The sequence below is a fragment of the Culicoides brevitarsis genome, chromosome 2 (assembly GCF_036172545.1).
Source record: "Culicoides brevitarsis isolate CSIRO-B50_1 chromosome 2, AGI_CSIRO_Cbre_v1, whole genome shotgun sequence".
Classification (NCBI taxonomy): Eukaryota; Metazoa; Arthropoda; class Insecta; order Diptera; family Ceratopogonidae; genus Culicoides; species Culicoides brevitarsis.
Window position 1 is genome coordinate 9,115,732 of NC_087086.1, and position 15,180 is coordinate 9,130,911.

General features: G+C 28.8%; 1 protein-coding gene across 2 annotated transcripts; it reads right to left on the bottom strand.

Annotated features, from left to right (window-relative positions):
• Window positions 1-739: 739 nt before the first annotated feature.
• Window positions 740-14,923, bottom strand: LOC134829881 (immunoglobulin domain and leucine-rich repeat-containing protein 2-like). 2 transcript variants are annotated; one of them, XM_063843170.1, is made up of 6 exons: window positions 14,521-14,923; window positions 7,346-8,264; window positions 4,787-6,448; window positions 3,341-3,563; window positions 3,069-3,149; window positions 740-2,686 (listed from the first exon to the last, which is right to left on the bottom strand). In XM_063843170.1, the coding sequence occupies exons 2-6, from the start codon at window positions 8,165-8,167 to the stop codon at window positions 1,830-1,832; spliced, it is 3,645 nt and encodes a 1,214-aa protein (XP_063699240.1). In that variant the 5' UTR covers window positions 8,168-8,264; window positions 14,521-14,923; the 3' UTR covers window positions 740-1,829. The 2 variants fall into 2 exon arrangements, with proteins under 2 accessions (XP_063699240.1, XP_063699241.1); XM_063843171.1 differs by lacking the exon at window positions 3,069-3,149.
• Window positions 14,924-15,180: the final 257 nt, after the last annotated feature.

A 15,180-nucleotide genomic window follows, 5' to 3' on the forward strand; every position in this document is an offset into this window, starting at 1 on the left:
AAAATTAAATTTTTAAAATAGAATATCTAAAAAAGAATGAAAATTTAGGAAATTATTATTTTATCGAGCCATTTTATTTTTTATTTATTTTATTTTTATTATTTATTTATTTTTATTAATTTTTTTTTTTATTTTAACGATACAACTTAATATGAATGACAAAATTAGACAAAAATTTTTTTTTTCATTTAAAATTGCAAGATTAAAATTTTAAAGTTTGAATATTCATTTTAAAATTGAAAAGAAAATAAGATTTTTAATGAAAATCTGTAAAAAAAATAAAAATTAGTAAAAAATTTTTTTTTTAATTTTCTTACCTTTCAAATGAAAACTCTCAAAATTATTTGAAAATTCTAAAATAATTTTCCTCATTTAATTATTTTTTTCTAATTTGTTTTTTTTTAGTTTTAAAATAAATTATTCGCCTTCATCATTATTAATTCCCTAAAATAATAAAAAAAAAAACAATCAATTTATTTCTTATTAAATTATTCCATATCTTTATTTAGACTTTCACAGTTTATATTTTACTTTTTTTTATTTATCATGATATATATTAAATTGTAAATAACACATTTTAATCAATCATTCAGATTTTTTATTCATTCAAATAATTTTTTATAATTTTTAACTTTTTTTTTCTTTGATATCGAAAATTTTCCAAATTAAGAAAGTAAATTGCACATTTGAGTGTCGCACTTTATTTTTTTTTTGAAACTTTTTAAAATTTTTTGTCATTTTTTTCATATATATGTTTTTAATTTTTTTGAATACTTTTTATATTATATAGACTTCTATGCTTGCGTAAATTTATATACGTATTTTTATAGAAAGAAGCACAAAATTTTATATTTTTTTTTTTTAATTTTAATATTTAAATTCTTGACCCATTATTTATTTTTTTTTTTTTTTAATTTTTGTGCTTCTATCTCATAATGATATTTATTAAATTTATTGAGTATACATTAGAAGGAAGATATATATAATATAAGTATATTTTTTTTTGCATATATATTTTTTTATATTTTTTGTTTCTTTCTACAATAAAATTTCAAAAGAGTTCAATCAGGAACTGATGAGCAAATTTTATTCAATACTCCGCGGTAATTGCCTCACCGAATTTTTTCCTCCTTTTTTCTCTAATGTATGTTGCCTTACTTTAAAAAATCCCAATAAATTCTTAAATTTAATTTTTTTAAGCAACATCAAACGAATATTTAACAAAAATTTGTTAGTTTTTAATTTTTTTTTTAAGAAAAAAAAAATAAAATTAATAGATTGACTTAAAGTTTATATTTACAGAAAAAAATTGGATTTAACTAAAAAATAATAATAATTAAAAAAAAATGAAAAAAATTAACTACTTATGCACACATTGTTCAATCCTAATTCCTTATTCTACTTTTGTTTCTAAAGTTGATGATCTCTACTTTCCTTTTTTTTTTGTTATAAATTTTTTTTCGTCGATTTTTTTTTTATTATTATTCTGAATACAGTTTAACAATTTTTTTAAGATTATTTTTTTTTACTAAAATATCTCTAAAAAAATGTTTCGCTTGAAATGATTGATGAGATTTTTTTTTAAAGGTTCATTTTTTAATAATTTTTTTTTCAGATTTTTGTCGCTTGATTTCTAAAGTGAGTTTAAGTCTATTTCAGGTGGTGTACTGCAGGACTGTATTTAGATTAAGACTTTGTAAAATTCTATTTTTTACTATTTTTTTCAATTTTTTTATGGAATTTGTGCTTTTTTTGAAAAATTTCAGTTTTCTCATCGTTTAAATGAATCTTGGTCAACAGGAAAAAATTAAAGAAAAAAATTAAAGGTCTCAACATTCACGCACTTCCGATTTATCTACAGCTAAAATCACATGTTTGCCATGATAATGATTACTTCCGTTCCGTTTGTGGCCATTGGCGACAGGTTCGCTGCTCTTTTGCGTCGGAATTTCCGGTAAACTTGCACACGGTGCAATTGCGCTTCCATTCATCTTAACGTCGCCATTGGATTCGGTGACGCGTGACGTCACGAGACCATTTTCGTCGAGCAGCACTTTAGAATTTTGCTTTTTGATGCTGGGTTTGAGGATCGGAATGATTCCCGCGGGTTTTTCCGTGGCTTTGTTCTCGATAAATTGCAGGTCTTCGAACGAATGGAATTCCTTGGAGGTCGAGGCGACGGGAGATTTTGCGTTCAAGGGTTGTTTTTCGGCGTGATTTAGCGCGTAACTGGCACGTTTGCTCTTGCAACTGCCCTTGCGCGTCTCAAATTCCTCCTCGATGGCGTCGTCGTAATAATCGCCCATGAACGGAACCCCACAATCGCCGTTGTTATCCATGCCCGTTTCTTCTGCCAAATAATCGCCGCCTCGCAAACGATTTGTACGTCTGGAAGTTCGACGCTCCTTGTCGACCGTGAAACGCGGGAATTTCGAAGACTTCCAAGGCTTGGCGGCATCCGACACACCGTTATCGATGTAGTTGATGTGAATGGGCGACGTTTGTGGCGCCTGCGGACTCAACAAATCAGCTTCAGTTGGCGTGAAATAAACCGATGCCTTGCTCTCGTCGTAGCTTTTTGTCGAGAAATTCTCCAAATTTCGCTCGCGCGTGGGCGTGGCATTCGCTAAAAGTGGATCATCCGTCGCAAGTTGGTCAAGTTTCGTCTTGATATAAACCTCAAAATCTAAAAAGACAAGAAAAAAATTAAAATTTCGAAAAAAAATTAAAATTTCAACTAAAACGAAAGCATTTTGGACGCATCATCTGACACAGTAGACTTTTAACAAACAAAGAAACCCCAATTTTTTCACTAAAAATCATGATTTGCCAAAAGATGGATTTTTTAGTCAAAAAAATGAATTGAACGTGTGTTTGATAAATTGTACAAAAGGTTCACAAAATGGATGGTGATGATATGGCGTGCACTTTTTATCATTTTTTAGTGCATGATTTTCTCATCTAAGATCTTTTAAGCCAAAAAACAATAAATTTTTCAAAGCTCGGACAAAAAACGGAATAAAGAGAATTATATAAAAAAAAATTATTTAGGTTTGCATTCGCCTTACATGAACCATCATTGCCGGAAATGAACCTCATATTTTGACTACAATATTTTGATACGACATACATATTTGGGGATGTGACGCCTTAATGTCGAAAAGAGAAAAATTTTTTAAAAAATTATTTGCTACTTTCGACTCTAAAACTCTAAGAATTTATCAAAAATTTTTATCAAACCACTAAGAAGAACGGAAATTTTTTGTGAGGAAACAGGCGTCTCCATCGTGTTGGTGTGTTTTTGGTGACAAAATGCTTCTACAATTGCCTCATTACTTACCGTCGATGCCTTCGTCGTCTTCGCAACGTGCCCGACAATTTTCGAAATAGAAACTCGGAAGATTTTCCAGCACTTTGTTCAGTGTTTGTTGTTGGTATTTGTAGCCTTCGCGCAAACGGATGACTTGATGGGCGGAGAACTTGCGGATTTTGTTGCGTTGAAACACGTAATTTTCGCGGACCCAGTTGAGTTGCGACGTGGAGTAGTCACGAACGCGACGAACCTAAAATTAATGAAGTGTTAAAATTCACTCGAAACACGAAATTAATGAAGGAAAGTCATGCAAAAGATGAAAAATGTTTCACTTTCATATAATTTTTTGACATCTTTTATAAGAAAATAATAAAAAGAAATTTTTAACTTTTCAATAAAATTGAGTACAAAAAATATAAAGCAAAAAATAACAGAAAATTATTTATTTATTTTTTTTTTTTTTTGAAATTTAACAAAAAAAAAAAAATTTAAAGTCATTTATTTTTAAACTTTCAGTTTTTAAAATTTTTGAACCTTCAAATTTTGAAAAAGAAATTTTTTATGAATTTTTCAAAATTTTTAAAAAATTAAAATTTTGTTTTTTTTATAATTTTAAAATACTTTGAATTTTTGAGTAATTTTAAAAATTTTTGAAAAATAAACGAAATTTTTAATGAAAGATTTTTTTGAATGAATTTTTTTTTTATGAATTCTTTTCAGAATTTTTTAAAAAATAAAACATTTTATTTTGTGATTTAATTTTTTTTAAATTTTGCATTTAATAAATTCTTTTCAGCTTTTGAAAATTTTAAAAATTAAAATTTTGAAAAAAAAAATTTTAAGGATTTTTCAAAATATTAAAAAAAAATTTTTGAGTTTTAAAAAAATTAAAATTTGACAAAATTTTTTTAATTTTTAAATTAATTTGAATTTTTTAAAATTTTTAAAAATTTTTTTCAAATTATTTTTAAAAAAAATTTAATTTAAATTTTGAAAAAGAAATTTTTGATTAAAAATTTTGATTTTTTTTTTAATGATAGATGTTTGATTGAATTTTTTTTATGAATTCTTTTCAGAATTTTTTAAAATTATTCAAAATGAAACATTTTACTTTGTTATTAATTTTTTTTTAATTTTGCATTTTAAAAATTTTATTTTCAGCTTTTAAAAATTTGAAAAACTCAAATTTTGAAAAAAAAAATTTTAAGAATTTTTCAAAATTTAAAAAAAAAATTTGAGTTTTCAAAAAATTAAAATTTTGCCTTTTTTTAATTTTTAAATATTTTGAATTTTTTTGTAATATTTTTTAAAATTTTTGAAAAATAGTTTTAAAAAATTTTAACGAATTCAAAAAAATTTTTAATGATAGATTTTTGATTGAATTTTTTTATGAATTCTTTTCAGAATTTTTTAAAAATATGCATGAAAAGTGAAACATTTTCCAAAATTGCCTCAGCTTAAAAAAAAACTCACCTGATCGCAATACTGATCCTTCAAAGCTGTCAAATGATGACTTCCATAGTCTCGAATCTCTCGCAAATGTTTCGCCTGCGACGAATAACTGCCCTGAATCCATTCAACTTGTTGCGTGCAATTATCCTTAATCCTCGTCACTTGTTGCGTATAATTCTCCCTCAACCGCTCCAACTGCTGACTCTTATAATGCTCAATACTATCCAACATCCCGTAGATTTGTCGCGATCTTCTCGACGTCTTATCCCGATTGTAGCAATAACCGCAACAATTCACACAAATTAGCTCAATTATGTTGAAACGAATGCAACACCAAGCCATCGCCTGAATCAGCAACGTTAACAGCAGAAATCCAAAGGCGCAAATCGCTCCCACGAGAATCGAGTAAATTTTCACCTTATAAAACACAATTGGATCGATATAAAGTCGAATATCAGCGGAAGCATTTCCCATGTTGTTCATGGCGAAGCAAGTATAAAGTCCGCTGTCACGTCTCGAGATCGTGTGAATCCTCAAAGTGCCATTTTCGAAGACTGTGAGCCCGGGCGGGACTGTTACCGTGTCCGTAAAGTTCGTTTCTTTCAAGAATTTGTACTCGATTTGTTGCTCATATTTGCCGTTGTGATCCGTTTGGATGGTTTTCTGGTCGGGATCTTGGTTATAACGCAAAATTTCCATCCATGGCGTCATCCACATGATCTCGGGATGCGGATTGCCGGCGAAAGAACATTGCAACATCGCATCTTCCTTCAGTTGGTACATCCGATTTTCGCTCGAAGACAACAAAACGGGCTTGATACAATGGAGATGTTGCAAAACTGAGAGAATATCGCCCGGATACCCGTGACGACACTTGAGCTCGGATAATCGCAAAAGCCCGTGTGCCGAAATGTTGGTGCGATTTTGCAAATCTTCGATCCATTTGACGATCCAGTACATGTGACAATCGCAGGCGTAGTCGTTATGCAACAAATTCAAGTGTCGCAGGTCGGGTAAGTGACTTATTTGCTCCGGGATGGAATTTAAACTGTTATTGGACACATCCAGCAATCGCAAGGCCTTTAATTCGCCAATTTCTTTGGGAATTGCTGTCAAGGCGTTATCCGACAAATAAAGCACTTCAAGTCCAACTAAATTTTTGAACGTAATTCCGTCAATTTCGACAAGCCTCTCATTATGCCGCACACTCAAAATCTTCAAATTCCGCAAAATAAATTTATTTACGGTTGTATTGTCGCGCGATACCCAATTTGCGAAACGTTCGATGCCCGTGTTGTCGATAAACAGGTCGCTCAGTTGATGTTGATGCGCAAAAATTCCGTTCGGCAATTGGTTTAAGCGGGGATTGTCGCTTAATTTGAGCCATTGAAGGCCTCGCAGGGCGGCAAAAGTGCTCGTTGACAACGTTTCCAGCTGATTATGTTCGAGATTCAGGTGTTTCAGGCGCTCGAGTGTGTCGAAGGCATTGCGGTCTATTTGCGTGATGCTGTTGAACGAGAGATCCAGTTGCTCGAGTTCGCGTAGGCCGTAAAACTCGTGTTTGGATACTTTTCCCATGCGATTGTCCTTCAAGTTGAGGATCCGTAAATGCTTGTTGTGAATGAAGTTGTTGTCCAAAAATGAGAGGAGTTGATTGTGGGAGAGATCGAGAGTTTGAAGATCCTGAAAAATTAAAAAAAAATCGTAAGTATTTATTTTTAATTATAAATTTTTAAATTTTTAAAATTAATAATTTTAAAAATTAATTTAAAAAAATAATTTTTATTAAAAAAAAATAATTTAAAAATAGAAAAAAAAAAAATAATTTTAGAGAAATATTTTTTTTTGACTTAAAAGGAGAAAATTTAATTATTTTTGTTTTTTTTTTCTATTTTCATACTTTAAGTTTTAATTAATAAATAATTAAATTAATGTAAAAAAATTAAATTAAATTAATTAAAAATTTTATTATATTAAAAGAAATAAAAAAAAATAAATAAAAAAAAACAAAATAAAATAAAAATTAATAATTTTATATGAAAAATATTAAAAAATTATTTCTTTGCTTTGAAAAAATATTTTTCAATCTAAAATTTTAATTTTTAACGAAATTATAATAAAAATAATATTTAATATATTTAAAATTTTATTTTGTAAAATGAAAAAAATTATGTAAAAATTGATATTTTGAAGCTATTTTGATCATAAACTTGTTTATTTGTTTTTTTTTTTTTTTTGAAAATTAAAATAATTTAAAAAACATTTTTAGTTTAATAATAAATTTTTGAATCAATTTAATTTTAAAATAAATAAAAAAAAATAATTAAAAAAACATTTCTTAAGTTGAAAATTAAAAATATTACTTCATTTGATAAAATATTTTTTTTAAATAATTTTTTTTTTATTTATTCATTTTTTTAATCAAATACTAATTTTTTAATAAAAAAATAATTAAAATAAATTAATTTATTTTTCTTATAATTTTAAGAAAAATTCTACATAATTTTTTTCCATTTTTTTAAAATATTTTTAAACAAAAATTTAAAATTTCAAAAATTGAAAAATGAAAAAAAAACTTACCTTCAAATCCCGGAAAACCTGAAAAGGCAAGACATCAAGTCGATTTGCGGACAAGTACAGTTCGCTCAACGATGTAAGTCCTTCGAAGACGGAACGCGGCAAATCCCGCAAACTCGTATTCGACAAATCCAGCTTAACGAGCATCGGCAGTTGCGCAAACAAATGAAGCGAGAGATTTCGCAAGTGATTTCCATCCAGATAAAGTTCCCGCAAATCCGGCAATTCCGCAAAGATGTCGGCATCTAGTGTGACAATTAAATTACTCGACACCTTCAGTGTCCTCAGACTATTTACATTGCGGAAGTACGTCCTCCGTAATTCAACTATTTGATTATTCCTTAAGTCTAGTTCGCGCAACTTGCTGTACGTGCTGCTGCTATCATTTAAATTTAGTAGATATTGTATCTGTTCATCAGTCAAGTTACTCTTGATCCACGATAGGATCGAAATAGGATGCTCAGTTAAAAGCGATGATATTATTGTGTTCAAGTCTTTTCTATCTTTATTAATATTATTATTATTTGTAGGTTTAGTGCCGACGGCGATTGCATCGAATTGCACGTCGTGAATTTGACGCGTGCTTAGTTGCGTTCGGTGCTTGTCGCAGTACGAAATGACGTCGGCGAGCGAAGATGCGCTGCACTTGAGCACATCGGCGTCTGTTTTGTTTGTTTTGCGCGTCAAGGAGCATTCTTGCAACGTGCCGGGCACGCAACACGCTAACACGACAAGTGTTGCTGCTATCAGGATAAATTTTCGCGGCAACATTTCCATGCGGTTTGGTGACTTTCTTTTAAGAGTACTTTGGAGTAGTTTTTGCATAAACACGATTTTTTGCGATTGATTAGTTTAAGTCTTCTTGGTGAACATATTTGTAGTCGATTATGATGCATTTTATTCTGAGAGAGCAATGAAGAACCTGAAAATAGAAAAAAAACTTGAATTAGCAAATGGCGATTCTCAAATTTTTTTAACGGTAATTTTTTGAATTGACATTTAAGGAATTTTCAAATAATTATAAGAAAAAAATCAAATTAATAAAATTTATAAAATGAAAAAAAATTATTTTAAATTAAGAATAAAAAAATTCAAAGAAAAATTTTAAAAAATAATTTTTGGCAGTTTTATGGATTTTTTTTTTAATTTTTCCTCGTTAAAAAAAGAACTTGAGCTTTAAAAAATCTAAGAAAAATTGATCTTAGCTTAGATTAAAAAAAAATATTTTGGCCTATATTTAAAAAAAATTAGTTTAATTAAATTAAGTCTAAAATTTAAACATTTTTTTAATTAAAAATTTAAAATATTCCAAAAGTTAAAATTTTTTGAATTTTTATTATTTTATTAAGATTTTAATTTATAATAAATTATTAAATTATTAATTATAATTTTAATCGGTTAATTTATTAAGATTTTTTAAGCTTAAGTCTCACAAGTTTATTTTTTTAAATTTTTAATGAGGAACAATTTTAAGAAAAATTATTCAAAAAGCTGCCAGAATTTTTTTTTTAAATTTTGAAGAAATATTAAATTATTTTTAAATAGTTTTTTTTTTTTTTTTTTTTATTTAATGAATATCAATAAAAAAAATAATTCAAAAATTTGTTAATAAATCATTTTTTTAATTATTTTTTTTTTTTCAAAAATATAGAAAACAACTCGAATTTTCAAAGAAATTTTTAATTTTTTTAAATAATTTTTTGTCTTTTATGAATTTTGTGTCTTTAAGTTCAAAATGAATTCAAAAAATTAGAAAATAAAATCAAATACGGATCAAATTTCCTCATTGCACCTTCCTCAAAGTACAAAATAAACAAAAAATATAAACAACAAACACACAAAAATCAATAAAATCGACCAGCAGTTATTAATAGCGGCATTCATTCAATCAATTCCACGACATGCAAAATGATAGCGTGTCCGACGAGTCGCATGCTTTCCTTGCAAACAATGAATTGGTTTAGGTAGAGGTCAGCTAATGTCAAGGAGTTGCTTTTTTTTAAGGCGGAGACGCCTTGCCCTTTTTTTTCTTAAAAAAAATATTAAATCAGCGCTAATTTTATCGTGACATAAACATCCTTTCACGAGTCGATAAACGCCGCCGTTAAATTGCATTAAATGCCGCGATGACGTCTTTTGTTATTCACTCGATCGAACCATTTTGTCGTTGTCGTCGTCAACAGTCTCGAGTGAATTGAAATGGTTGAATGGAAGAAAAATAAGGAAAACAACAAACAAATGAGCAGTGAGTGTGCAGTGTAATTGTCGATAATGGATTAGACATTAACTTAATTAGTGTCGTTATTCGCGATAACAGATTTTTTTTTCGATTTGAAAAAAAAAAAAATTTTTTAAAAAGAATAAAAATAATTTTTCTTCTTGAACAAAGACAGCAAGTCTAATTAAAACTTTCTGAGTGGCAAATTGTTCAAAGTTCAAAGCAATTAAAACTTGCATCTGTTACTGCATTGCAACAGTCTTTTTTCCTTGATCTTGAAATAAAACCGCAAGTTGTCTGGCAGCAGTCTTGTTTACACGAAAATGTGTAGGAGGAAAAGGATTTTATATAAAAAAAAATATTTTCATAAGAAATTTCAAATAATGCATTATCGATTGCCTTTCAATCTACGTAATAAAATTTAATGGAATTTTCCACGAAGGTTCGTCTAACGATATCTCTTTTCTCGAAGTTTATTAAATTGCATTTTTTTCTGCACAATTTGTCTACGAGCCAATTACATTTTATTAGAATTGCAAACAAAAATATTGCAGATATAAAAATTTATTTCGACATGCGGCGTGTCATCGTCGTTCCTTTTCAACAACTGACATGCTTCATTTATTCAATAAAAAAAAAGCTTTTAAAAATCTCATCAAAGAAATTAATTGAATCAAATGTGGGTTAAGGAGTGACTGAACTGTCCTGCAGAGAAATTTCCCGCAGGATATTTTCTTTAGTTTTACGTTTACTATGTCAGTTGTTAATGGTTGGAAATCATGCAACGTCGAAGTCAAGAAAAGGTGCGTGAACTATTTCCGTATCGTTGCCTTTTCATTTCACACAACAAATACGAAAAAATGTGTTTAGCTTGAAATATGAACCTCAATCATTTATTTATAACAAAATTTTCTTTGTTTCGATAAATAAATACGAACGACGACGACGACGATGCCGCCGAGTAAGTATTAGCTATAAATAAAAAGCAGAACCGATACTTATTATGTGATATGGAATGATTGACATGCCTCTCCATGCATATTGATACACTTTATTATTAGGTATTAGGTACGATTCAGTCGTTATTGATTTTGTATTTAGCGAGTTAATGTTAAATAAAAATTTAAAATTGTCATCGAAGCACGTTGTTGGAACTTTATTGTAAAGGCATTTTTTCGTATTTGATGTGTGAAAAGGGCGATTTTGAACGTATTGAATGTCTTTATTATGTCCTCAAATGTTAAAGATGAGTTCGTAAGTTGTTGGTAAGTTAAGTTGGATTACCTCTAATTAATTTTTATGTTTAAATTTTCTTTTGACTGGACTTTGTGTGTTATTCGTTCGACTGTTGGACAAGTAATGATGGTTTTTTTAAGAATTGATTTTTGTACGAAAACTCTCAAGTTGCTTAAAATAATCATGAACGTAGAATGTACAAGTATTACATTGCAATGTTTCTTCCTGTTTCTCTTAGTAAACAAACCACTCGAAATTTAATTATGATTATTTTTGTAATTAAGTCAATAATTATTATTTGTTTGCTTTAGAATTCTTCACTATAGAATATCGGTGTTGATTTTTTCGCCTCGGAAGTTCTGTATGCAGCCAATTAAATTAATTTTGAGTTTTTTTTCACTCGCGACTTCATCTTAGCGAATACTGGCTTTTCACGTACTCCTTGATTTGGTCTTTGGCAATACGCAAGTCACTTGACATTGAATTGTCAGCAGCACTCATATTGTTGAACTTATTCGCTCCCTTATAAAAAACGAGTTCTGGCTATTTGCAGTTCGATATTGTGGCAGACTGAGCAACAGCAGATTCTGTTGGATCTGTTGTCCCTCAAGTCAAGAGAATTACGCGCAATGCACGGTTGCAGAGTATTTGCAGCTTTTTCATTGTCTCGTCTTATGTGAAATTGAGACTCGAGAAGATTCAAGAGTAGCACTCCTTAATCGATCGTCATCTTTAATAAAGTTCATGATGTAATATAAATGTAAATTGTTAAGATTTAATCATCAACACGGGTTCAAGCTTTTGTTTTTATCCACAAATATTCTCATTCTGGTTACGACTTCTGTTTTCAATCAAAGATGTTTCTTCAAGTAACATCGTTGGTTCTTTGATAAGATTTTTTCCATTAATTTTAAAAGTTATGTTACTATCAATCTCTTCATTTTTTGAATCTCAAAGTAATTAATTTACGTAAAGTTAAACTTAATAATATAATTAACTTGAATGATTTTTCTGCACTTTGTTAAGGTTGTAACCGGCGATTATTTTATAACTTCATCACTTGTTTTTTTTTTATCACGAAGCAAATTATTTTCTTATTAATAACCTTTTTGATCTTCACTTTTAAGCAAATATTTTTAATTTAAGTTCAAAAAAAGTTATTTGAATAAAATACACTTTAATAAAATTTTCTAAAAAGTCATTGACTCTCTAAAAAATTGCCTAATTTCACATTTAAAAATTGCCACTTATTTAAATTATATAACAAAATTTAATATTTCATGATAACGCGCTGACCTTTTTTTAACTCGTGAAACAACTTCACTGAAAAAAAAACTGTTTAGAATTAATTATAATGGAGTGATCAACAACGTTTAGAATTTGTTTATTTGGTTCTGTGGAAACAATCCGCATCTGTTTATGTAATCAAATATCGCGTATTTCTATTTTTTTTATTTAAGTTTGTTTGTATTATTATTACAAAATAACTTGAATAAAAGTTGTAATAAATGATAAGGAACACGGTCTTCTTATCTCTTTTTTTGATGAAATAACTTGATTGTTGTTTACTTAGAAACACTTTTTCACACTTTTTCAATACAGTTCGATGACAATAGCAACTTGATTTTATTGTCCAAAACATTTGTCAGGTTAGATAAAATTTGTCAGAGATAACGATAAAGTTCGTGTAATTTTCCATTTAATTTTGTTCAATTCATTAAAAAAGAGTAAACTTGGATGCTCTAATTTTAAATTAATTGAACGCCTACGTCTTTGTGAAGTTGAAGTAAAGATATTAAGTCTTAAAGAGTCGCAAGCGCATTTTTTAAAGACATGAACTTTTCATCATAGGTTTTAACTCTTATTACCCGTAAACTTCGTTCTACCCATCATTTTTTTTTGTTTTTAAAACTCAAAAACTTATCTTAAAGGATTTCTTAATTTTGTGATAAATTTTTGCGTTTGAAAAACAAAAAAAAAATAAATGACGGTTGAAACGAGATTTTTAAAATAAATGAATATTTTTATTATGAGGTATGCAATGAATATTACACGTCATATTTCGAAATTTTTCTTAACTTAAGGAAGAATTTTTCTTTAAATTGTTAACTTTTCTGTTTCAAAACCTTCTCAAAATAAAGCTTGACACATTTCAGAAAACTTACAAGAGACTCTTGAAGCAAATTTTGAGTTATAATATTTCAAAGTTTTTATGGATTGTGAGTTTCAATTTTCTACTCATGTTAAATTGAAGCTCAAAATCCAAATTTTTAATGTTTTAACTCAAAATTTGCTTCAAAAATCACTTTTCAGTTTTATTTAATGTGTCAAGATTTGTTTTGAGAAAGTTTTGAAACGACAATTTAAAGAAAAATTCTTCATTAAATTAAGAAAATTTTTAAAATATGTTATGTAATATTCATTGCATACCTTACAATACAAATATTGATTTATTTTGAAAAATTTCAAAAAAATTTCGTTTAACCCTCGAACAATTTTTATTTTATTTTTAAAAGCAAAAACTCATCACAAAACTATAAAATCCAGTTTTTAGACAAATTTTTGCTTTTAAAAAATTGTTTGATGGATAAAACGAAGTTTACGGGTCCCTCTTATTATATAGAAGATAAAAGAACAACCAAACTCATTTCAATGTCGCCCACTTTCCATTAACGCGATACTCGGCGATATTACTACCGAAGTCAAACCGAAGTAAAAATAGCTAGACTGCGGACAATATAAATAAATAAATTTCGTCGCCATGGAAATTTCTCATTAGCTCTCTTTTGATATTCTATCCCGCATATTGGTTTCCAACGAGACACATTTTTCTATTATCAAGGCTGTTGTCTCGTTGGTAGTTTTTTTTTTTTTTAAAGGCTCAACATTGACCTACAACTTCACACATATGATGTCGGCAAGCAACATCAGTAACGCATGCGTTTTCCATCCAAATACGATTTTTTTTTGTTTTGTGACTACAAAGAGACATTGTCAATCTATCCCGAAACATCTGTTGTTGTTGTATGCAATTCAGCTAATGATGCATTGTCGTCGAATGGTGCCGATGTCGAGCATTGTTTTGATTTTCCTTTTCACACTTTATTAACTTTTTCGTGATTTCGCGATAAGAGAAGAAAGCGCACTGTGCGATTTATTATTTTTATTTATGGTTTGTTGGGTATTTTGCATGCGCTGCTCGTGTACTTGGGATTTTTTTCTTTGTTTTTGTTGCAAGAAAAAAAAATGCAAGTCCTTGAGTAGACAAGCGAGAGACATTTCTACCTTTCTTCACCTACTTTTTTACGCTCGTGCTGTGCCTACATGAGAGTTTGCATAACCACACGAGTTTCTACGCGTCAAACGTGATGACGACTACCAAAAAATTTATTATTTTTTTAAAAAGTTTGCAGGAAACTGGCTTCGCTACTGTCACTCTTGCATGAAAAAAAATAAAATGACTTAACACATTTCTTCATCTCTCGATTTTTTTTTTACATATTTTATTAAATATGAAATTATGCAAAACTGTCTTACTTTTTGCGACATTCGTAAACCAGTTTTGGAGACAAAAACGAAAAAAAATCGACCTCATTGGAAAAGTGCATTTTTTTTTTTTTTTTTTTTTTTTTGAGAGAAAGAAATGAGGAAATGCATTTCGATCGATTGTTATCTCGCGGAGGTCACAGACACAAGGAAGTATCTTCTTTGTACAGCTACTCACATTTGACGACGATGACGAATTTACTGCATTACTGCTAATCCTAACATATTTGGGCTCTGCTCCAGCTCAGGCGATTCCAGATGATTTTTTTTCGTCAAAAAATCTGCGGTAATCCAACTGTGCGGCGAAAATTCCCGATATTTTTTGTGTTTTTCACGTTTTTCTTGCGATTAGAAATTTTTTCTTTGATGAAGTACAAATTTTATACAGATTGGTGCACTTTCAAGTGAATTATTTGAACTAATTTATGCCGTTTAATGACGATCTACGCGATTTTTCTACGATGATTTTTGTGGTAAAGAAGTTTTTCTGCGATTTTTTAGCAATTTCAACACTCAAAAGGAGTTAAATTATATTTTTTTTTAATTTTTTAACCAAATAACTTCCATTAATGCAGCGCAAATTACGACACTCTCAAAAACAATGGTAAAACTGAATTAGCGTGGAGGCGATTTTCATTGAATTTGAATTTTTATTGCAAGCTGGGTGAGAGTTTTTAATTTTTTTATGAGCTGGGATTCTCGTACGTTAACTTTTTGGGGGTTTTTCGAGTAATTTTCACATAAATTTCATGAAAAGTTCTTCTATGAATTGTAGAATTCGATCTCTTCTTTCAATATTTCAAGCGAAAAATTTAGAGAAATTATTGATTTTTTAAAA